The sequence below is a fragment of the Chiloscyllium plagiosum genome, chromosome 4, assembly GCF_004010195.1.
Source record: "Chiloscyllium plagiosum isolate BGI_BamShark_2017 chromosome 4, ASM401019v2, whole genome shotgun sequence".
Taxonomy (NCBI): domain Eukaryota; kingdom Metazoa; phylum Chordata; class Chondrichthyes; order Orectolobiformes; family Hemiscylliidae; genus Chiloscyllium; species Chiloscyllium plagiosum.
The window spans coordinates 133,092,252-133,101,805 of NC_057713.1; the positions used below are offsets into that span (position 1 = coordinate 133,092,252).

General features: G+C 40.0%; 1 protein-coding gene across 4 annotated transcripts in view; it reads left to right on the forward strand.

Moving 5' to 3' along the window:
- The window catches only part of pde7a (phosphodiesterase 7A), a 138,865-nt gene that overhangs the window by 87,404 nt on the left and 41,907 nt on the right, over positions 1-9,554 (forward strand). For all 4 annotated transcript variants that reach the window (XM_043689280.1, XM_043689281.1, XM_043689283.1 and 1 more), the window contains 2 exons: positions 2,895-2,995; positions 8,506-8,637. In XM_043689280.1, the coding sequence (XP_043545215.1) occupies positions 2,895-2,995; positions 8,506-8,637 (233 nt within the window). The remainder of the gene's footprint in view (positions 1-2,894; positions 2,996-8,505; positions 8,638-9,554) is intronic.

Genomic DNA, 9,554 nt, shown 5'->3' on the forward strand with positions numbered 1-9,554 from the left:
TGCTATCGGAAAGATGTTGTGAAACTTGAAAGGGTTCAGAAAAGATTTACAAGGATGTTGCCAGGGTTGGAGGATTTGAGCTATCGGGAGAGGCTGAACAGGCTGGGGCTGTTTTCCCTGGAGCGTCAGAGGCTGAGGGGTGACCTAATAGGGGTTTACAAAATTATGAGGGGCATGGATAGGATAAATAGACAAAGTCTTTTCCCTGGGATTTGGGAGTCCAGAACTAGAGGGCATAGGTTTATGGTGAGAGGGGAAAGATATAAAAGAGACCTAAGGGGCAGCTTATTCATGCAGAGGGTGATACGTGTATGGAACAAGCTGCCAGAGAACGTGGTGGAGGCTGGTACAATTGCAACATTTAAGAGGCATTTGGATCGGTATATGAATAGAAAGGGTTTGGAGGGATATGGGCTGGGTCCTGGCAGGTGGGACTAGATTGGGTTGGGATATCTGTTCGGCGTGGACAGGTTGGACTGAAGGGTCTGTTTCCATGCTGTACATCTCTATGACTCTATAACTCAAATGTTAACTCTGCTTCTCTTTCCACAGATGCTGCCAAATATACTGCGTTTCTCCACTACTTTCTGTTGTTGCTGACCACATAATTGGGGCAATAAAGTGACAACATTCTCTTGACCATGAAAAAAGCTATCCACAAAGATTTGGCAATCTCTGTGGCTTGAATTTTCTTGTTCCCAACATTGATTTGTATCTGGTGCTCAGAAAAAGGTGTCCAGCAATTGTGATGTCATCAAGCAAGATTGGCATCCAGTCCCATTGAAACAGTCTCATAGGAAGTGCATCAGGAAGTTAAAAGCAATTATTCTCCTTCACCTTTTATGTCATTTTATAAAGAGTGAAATAAAATTTGGGACATGTATATGGGATGAAGGTGGAAGCTCAAATAGAATGAACATCTTAAAGCAATTATGCAAATGTGGTTTTTAATATCCATAATGGGAGAAGTCTGACACTCAAGTATAAAATTAGTTTTTCAGGTTTATTGAGGATATGCAAATGTAAACTATGAACTTAATACGTTATTTAAAAACCTAACTTAATAAAATGCAATATTTTAAAATATTATTAACCTTGTACTACTACTGTTTTTATCAGTTCCATTCATTTGTAATCAATTGACAATTTCAGTAAATTCAACAATGCAGCATAGGGATAAGCACAGAGTTGCTGAGTGGTTCCTGGATTGTTGTTTAATGTGCATGTACAAGTGCAAAAGAAGCTGTCAGTTTATTATAATAGTGGTGATTGTTAACAGTTTGCTGTCATTGCTACCATAGCATCCTTACCTTGTCCTGATAATTTGGTTTGTAATAGTACATTGCATTAATGGACACTGAGGACTTTGTTTAATATTTTTACTTGTTGAGCTACAACAAATTGTCATAATCAAATTTGAAGGTTGAATAACTTGTTCAGAGTGCTGCATTTTAAAAACAACCCATATGCACTTAACCATGCAATATTGCAACTGATAGACAACAGATAAGTTGCCTAGAGTTATTCAGACTTAAGGGAGTTTGTTTATTGAAACTTGCACAAACAAGATATATAACTTCTGTAAAAGGTAGAAACATGTCCCCAATTTCATAATACACATAGATTGTATGGGGTGATGGTATTGAGAAAAAGACATCCACAATCCTTCAAAGGAACTCAGTACTGAGTTGGCAGTTCTTCTGGAAACAATAGTTTCATACATTTCCATTTTTTTTATACATTTGGGCATCACTTCCAAAGAGAGAAAGAGGACGTATTTTTGCTGTTATTGGATGTCACTCTCTGGATCTGAACATCTCTCTTTCCTGTAATGGAAAGCATTGTTTATGTCATGGCTGCTCAGAGCAAGTGGTTTTCAACATGTAAAAATTTGATTGTTGGCCCATAATGGAGGCAATCTATTTTTACCAAGAGTTGATAATCCATTATCACAGAGCTTCCCTGTTATTCTTTGATATAGAAAGGGAAGGTTGCACTCCTGCTCGTCGTATATTGAGGCTAGAATTTAAGTCATTCTAACAATGTGTGTAGTTGAGAAGTCTTGTCCCCAGAGATTTTTGAAAATCCCATTTTAATGTCCAGGTAATTACCCCTTTGATAGCTTCCTCTGGATGTGGTAGTCAGTCCCACCATTTGGATATTCCTTTGTATATTCTTGAGAGTTTGGAACCTCAGGTGAGGTGGCTTTGTTGGCCATTGTGAAGCCCCAGAGTCCAAAACTTTCTCATTAATGATGAGATTTTAAAGATTAATAGTCCCATATTTATCATCAATGGCAAATCATAATGGAGATTGGAAAGGTATATTAATCTCAAGTTACCAATCCAAAGAATGTTACAGGATAAAGAAAGGTACAAATTTGTGAATTAAGATGTCAGGATGTCAGGAATGGGGTAATGTGTAGATGATTATTATTGGGCATGCATAAGGTGAACACAAAACAGCTGTTCCCCTTAGTCAAATGGTCACTTACAAATGGGGTATAATTTTAATGTGATCAGCATAAGGTTTAGGGTATATTTGAGGGAAAATTGTTTTTACCCAGAGGGTGGTGGAGATTGGTATGCACCTGGGAGGGTAGTCCGTTGAGTAACCTTCCAACCTTTAAAAAGTATTTGTATGAGCTCTCAATGTCATAACATTCAAGGCGATGGGCCAGGTACTGGATAGTTGGGAACAGTAGCTTTGGCAGTATTGTCTTGATGGGCCAAAGGACTGCTTCTGTACTGAATGATTCTAAGAATTTATCAAGTATGAAAATTGATTAGCTTCAAATTTGTTAACTTTGTTTGGATATCTTTAATATTCTCATTTTTGATGATTGTAAATGATGAGATTTTTGAGAAAAGGTTAATCTTTTGTTTTCTGTGCAGTAATGGTCCAGGAGGATTACCACCGTAACAACCCTTATCACAATGCGGTACATGCTGCTGATGTAACTCAAGCCATGCATTGTTTCCTAAAGGAAACTAAGGTAAAGATAAACATATAAGCTTCAAAGAATTTGTATTTTATTTTGATACCCACTTCCATTTAATTATTAAAAATATAATTTATAAGCACATTTTCTGAAAATTCGTTTTCAACTTCATAAAAGATGTTGTATAATGTTTGTACATTTGTCTCCTTTGTCTACAGTAAAGGCAATGTCGATTGTCTTGGAAATAACTAAGTACCTTTAGAAGAATGGGGCAAAATAGAGTATAACTTTACATTGAAAGGCCTTGCAATGAATTTGGGACACGTGTATAATCAAGATAAAGTCATATGAAAATTTCTGACTTTTTTTTAAGACAGGAATTAACACGGTAAAACATATTACAAAATCATCTCTTTATGTTGGACAATGCCCACAAATATTTTTTTTTTCTCCTTTTGAGCAGCATGTTACACCCTAGCCTTTGCACAATGCCTTCAGTTCTGTGCTCAAGGTGACTTCTTGTCCTGACTTTGGACTCTTTTTGCTACAATTGATTTTAAAACTCTACTTGAATTTATTATGATGTGTCAGTATCTGATTTTGAAACTTGATGGGGATGCCTGAATTAAATTAACTAGGAGAAAGTGAGGACTGCAGATGCTGGAGATCAGAGCTGAAAAATGTGTTGCTGGAAAAGCACGCAGGTCAGGCAGCATCCAAGGAGCAGGAGAATCGACGTTACGGGCATAAGCCTGAAGAAGGATCCCAAAATGTCGATTCTCCTGCTCCTTGGATGCTGCCTGACCTGCTGTGCTTTTCCAGCAACACATTTTTCATGCCTGGATTAAAGTCAGGGATATGGAGAAAACATTCTTTCTTAAATGTCATATAAGAGAGGTGGCATACAGGAGAGAGTTGAGAGAAATGGTACTGTTGCTAGGTTCATTCTTTAAAATCAATGACTGCTAAGAAGAAATCCAAAAGGAGATCCTGTGCATACCCAAAATATCTATTCATTTTAACTCGGAACATTGATCTGGATCTCTCGGTTATCCTATTACGTGCAATAGTTTATTTTCTCTAGTTGTAGGATTAGCTGAAATTGCTGCTTCCAAAAATGAGTGACACCCAATTTTAATCTATTAATAGTTTACATCTACAGTAACAGATTTCATCAGTGAGTGTGAAGCAGCTAAAGCTGAGATGAAGATATTGGGTCTACAGAGCAAAAGTATTTCAAGTGAACGTGTAGATATTGCAACTACCTTATGCAGTTAATGATCGTTGAATGGTTACCCAGCTTCTAGTATGAATTTACTTAGATTAGATTACTTACAGTGTGGAAACAGGCCCTTCGGCCCAACAAGTCCACACCGCCCCGCCGAAGCGCAACCCACCCATATCCCTACATCTACCCCTTACCTAACACTGCGGGCAATTTAGCATGGCCAATTCACCTGGCCCTGCACATCTTTGGACTGTGGGAGGAAACCGGAGCACCTGGAGGAAACCCACGCAGACACTGGGAGAACGTGCAAACTCCACACAGTCAGTCGCCTGAGGCGGGAATTGAACCTGGGTCTCTGGCGCTGTGAGGCAGCAGTGCTAACCACTGTGCCACCATGCCGCCCACCAATTTAGTTGATATAATACTTTTCGATTGATGGTAACATGAATTTGGGAAAATTTTAATGGTTTAAAATAAATCAAAGCTAAAGTAGGAACAAAACAGTCATAAATTGTGAAAAATTAGATGGAGGTGAAGAGATTTTTGTAGCTTCAGAAATAATGACCTGTCGGCTTTTGAGTTGTAATTTATGATAGGCTGAAAATGTTTTTTTTTGTGGGAAATATGAGTAAGCAATTAAAGTGTCTCCTCAACTACTCAGATTGAAGAATCTCCACTCAGATGGACAGTGGCTAAATCAAAGAGTCAAGGTACCAATCTGATGAAGTTACAAAAAGGACTGCATGCATTCAAACCAGTGGAAGCAGTATTCTATCGTCAGAACAAAATCATGCTGCAACCTGTGAAGTCTTCACACATCCAATTATAAAATGTTATGGACAATTAAGCAGCTGTAGTGAAGGCCAAGACTTGTCTAACCTTAGTATGGTGGAAGCCAGCATTTGAGCGCAAAAGGCAGTATGGAAACTATATTCAACCAGAAGTGTTGAGTGGATGATATTAGCCTCCCCTGTGTTCCCCACTTGCATAAATTAGTTTTTAAATAATTAATTCACTGTGGGTTCAGCAAAGAATATGGTCGCTGCAACTTTCCAGTTGAAGAACTGTGTCCCCAGGTTAGCTATGTTTCTAGCTAACTTGTTCCATTTTGCTTACAACTCTGGCATCCAGATGTCAAAGTGGAAAATTGCCCGGGAATACCATCGCCATTTCCTTTCCAAAAAAAAAGGAAAAACATAAACCGGTCAATTATTGCCCATCGTTCTTGTTTCAGTCATCACAAAGCGATGAAAGGTGTCGTCAACTGTGCTAAAAGGGTCATGTGGTGATGAAAAGCATGTCACTTTCTGGCCAGTTTGGATTCTGCCAGGGCCATCTGATCCTACATTTCATTGTACATATTTGTATCAAAGCTATAAAAGAGCTGGATTCCAGAGGAAAATGCTCCCTCATGCCTAGCATAAGGGAAGAATGCTTGTAGTTTTTGGAAGCTCATCATGTCAGTGCCCAGTTCCTCAGCGGAGGTCCCACGCCCAACTACCTTCAGCTTCATCAATGAATTTTCCTCCATCAGTGGATTAGAAGTGAGGATGTTTTCTGATGATCGCAGTGTTCAGTTTCATTCTCAAATCCTCGGCTGCTGCAGTGGTGCGTAGTTCACGCCTCAAGACCAAATAATATTTGGGCTTTAGTTGATAAAGTGGCTAGTAATATTTGTGCCACACGCACTGACCATCTCCAAAAAGATAAAATCTCACTACCTTTTCTTTATTATTACTGTCATTACCTAATTCCCCACTACCAACATCATTGAAGTTTCAGGTCATGGTAACCCAAATAGAGGAACCGCAACAATACTGTGGCTGATGGAATGCAACGGAGGTTGAGTATTTTGCAGTGAGTAACTTGTATCCTGACTTCCCAATGCATTTACACTAACTGACAAGGCCCAAGTCAGAAGTGTGAAAGAACAGTGTCTTAGATGTGTGCTGCTTTAATAATACACAAGAAGCGCAACACTGTACAGGAAAAGAAAACCTGCTTAATTCATGTCTTGTTCACCACTTGAAACATGCCCTCCATTGGCTGAAGCATGTTCCATAAACCAGATGCACTGAAGTAGCTTTGCAAAGCTTCCTCCATATCATCACCCAACTCTATGTCGAAAATGAAAATTACATTCCTTCCCAACGTGTAAGTGACTTAATAGATGGGTAATATTACCACTTTAGGAGGCATATGGAAATCCACTACTGCTGTAAGAAACTAGGGTGTAGAAATCTGGTTTAATTTCTGACTCATTATATTTCAAAATTACCTAAATTAATATACTTTGAACCAGAGCATCTTCTCCATTTGTGAGAAAACTGTGGTCCATAACAAAACAAGAGGAGCTTTTATTAGTGACCAGAAACTGCCTTGAAATCCCAAATGGTTGACAATCCTAAAAACAACCCATCTGGTGTCATGGCTCACTTGCTCCCCGGCCCATAGATATAAACAGATGCTAAAGAAGGACTGCACAAATACTTCCACTAGAATAATCTTCTTTTACTTATCCACCATAATCATCTACCCAAAAGAACAAAGAAATTAAGTGCATGGGGCAACATCAACCTGCAGGTTCCCCTCCAAGGCACACACATCTGGACTTAGAAACTGTTGCTGTCCATTTATCATTGCCAGGTCAAAATCCTGGAATACTCTCTCTAATGGCATTGTCACAGTGCCTAAATTTCGCAGGCAGCTGCAGTGAAACACAACTTTTGCAAGGCAGTTAAGAAACCATCCACATACACGAGGCCATAAGACATAGCAAAAATTAGGCATTTGGCCCATCGCATCTAACCTTCCTTCCCATCCCTCGACTCCCTTCCCCTCCCTTCCTTCCAGCTATGAACTAGATTCATTCCTCCCATTGACCAACCAGGACAAACCTTCTACCTGTGTTTACCTATTCCCCTCTCCGTCCCCTGGTGCCTGCAGTTTCCTTTACACCTACCCCCAGTCCTGAAGAAAGGTTACATTCGAAATGTTGACACCTCCACCACCTGATGCTACCTGGCTTGCTGTGTTCTTTCAGCCTCCTGCTGGTCTACCTTGGATTCCAGAATGTGCAGTTTTTTTGTACCTTGCCATGAGTTTTTTTTGAAAAGGTAATACTTTTACACTGCCTTAAATGCTCTAATTGTGATTCTTAAAAAAAAAAAGAAAAATCATGTGGAAGAAACATGGGATTAACAGCCAAGAGATTTTTTTAAATTTAAAAATTGCCAGTATTTATATTGAGGGAATGAGAGTACATACAAACTAAGCTTTCAGGATCTGTAGAGTCATACAGCACAGAAATAAACCATTTGGTCCAACTCATGTCAACCAGGTTTCTTAAATGAACTAGCCCTATTTGTCTGTTTTTTGTCCATAGCCCACTAAACCTTTCCACTCTATGTACCTGTCTGTATGTTGCAAGTATTCCTACCTCTCCAACTTCCTCTGGCAGCTTATTCCATTTATGCACCACCCTCTATGAAAAAAGTTGCCCTTCAGGTCCATTTTAAATTTGACCCCTCTCAAATGCCCTTCAGTTTATGACTCCCTTATCTTGGGGGAAAAAAGATTCTGACTATTCACCCACCAGGGTCCCAGGTTCAATTCCAGCCTTGAGCGACTGTTTGTGTGGAGTTTGCGCATTCTCCCCGTGTCTGCTAGGGTTTCCTCCGGGTGCTCTGGTTTCCTCCCACAGTCCAAAGATGTGTAGGTCAGGTGAATTGGCCATGCTAAATTGCCCATAGTATTAGGTGCATTAGTCAGAGGGAAATGGGTCTGGGTGGGTTACTTTTCGAAGGGTTTGTGTAGACTGGTTGGGCCGAAGGGCCTGTTTCCACACTATAAGGAATCTAATCTTATCCATGCCCTTCATGATTTTCTAAATCTCTATAAGGCCACTGCTCAGTCTCCCACGCTCCAGGGAAAAAAGTGCTAGCCTATCTAGCCTCTCCCTATCACTCAAAGCTGTCAAAACTTCACCTACCCCTGAATTTAACAGCCCTGACTTATGATCTGTTTAGTCAGAAATTATAGTGACTTTGCACCCTTCATATATCTTAATTGAAAATCTGTGATGTGGTACTGGTTTAGTAAAATTTATGGAGGTGTCTGGTAAATCTGACTGAAAAGCTCTGATTCTGCCAGACATTAACGGAAACGTTGGTGAACACTGATGTTCACACTGTTTGCGAGTTCCAGTCTGTTATAATACTAAGCAGTGGGTTATGATTAGTATTTATCAAAAGAAAAACAATTTGGAATGTGCAGTTTAGACTTGTTTAAGTCATTTTTGTTGAAATGTGTGATACCCTCCTTTTTTTCCTTGAAGATTGCCACCTCTTTTTCTCCATGGGATGTTCTACTGGGTTTGCTGGCAGCTATGACACATGATATGGATCACCCTGGTGTTAACCAACCTTTCCTCATTAAAACTAATCATTACCTAGCAAGTTTATATAAGGTAAGTGATCAGATTTGAAATGCATTAAGGACTTCATTGATTTGTTATTAAAGGAAGAAAGTTTACAAATTGAATTAATTCTGCTGAGTTAAAAAAACATGAATTAGTCAAGTAAGTTTTAGGAACATAGAGCATAGAAGAATACAGCGCAGTACAGGCCCTTTGGCCCTCGATGTTGCGCCGATCCAAGCCCACCTAACCTATACTAACCCACTATCCTCCATATACCTATCCAATGCCCGCTTAAATGCCCATAAAGAGGGAGAGTCCACCACTGCTACTGGCAGGGCATTCCATGAACTTACGACTCGCTGAGTGAAGAACCTACCCCTAACTTCAGTCCTATATCAACCCCCCTTAATATAAAGCTATGCCCCCTTGTAATACCCGACTCCATACGCGGGAAAAGGTTCACACTGTCAACCCTATCTAACCCCCTAATCATCTTGTACACCTCAATCAAGTCACCCCTAAACCTTATTTTCTCTAATGAAAACAGCCCCAAGTGTCTCAGTCTTTCCTCATACGATCTTCCTTCCATACCAGGCAACATCCTGGTAAACCTCCTCTGCAACCGTTCCAGTGCCTCCACATCCTTCCTATAGTATGGCGACCAAAACTGCACACAATATTCCAGATGCGGCCGCACCAGAGTCTTATACAACTGCATCATGACCTCAGGACTCCCGAACTCAATTCCTCTACCAATAAAAGCCAGTACGCCATATGCCTTCCTCACCGCACTATTTACCTGGGTGGCAACTTTCAGAGATCTGTGTACATGGACACCAAGATCCCTCTGCTCATCCACAATACCAAGTATCCGACCATTAGCCCAATACCCCATCTTCTTGTTACTCTTACCAAAGTGAATCACCTCACACCTACCTACATTGAACACCATTTGCCACCTTTCT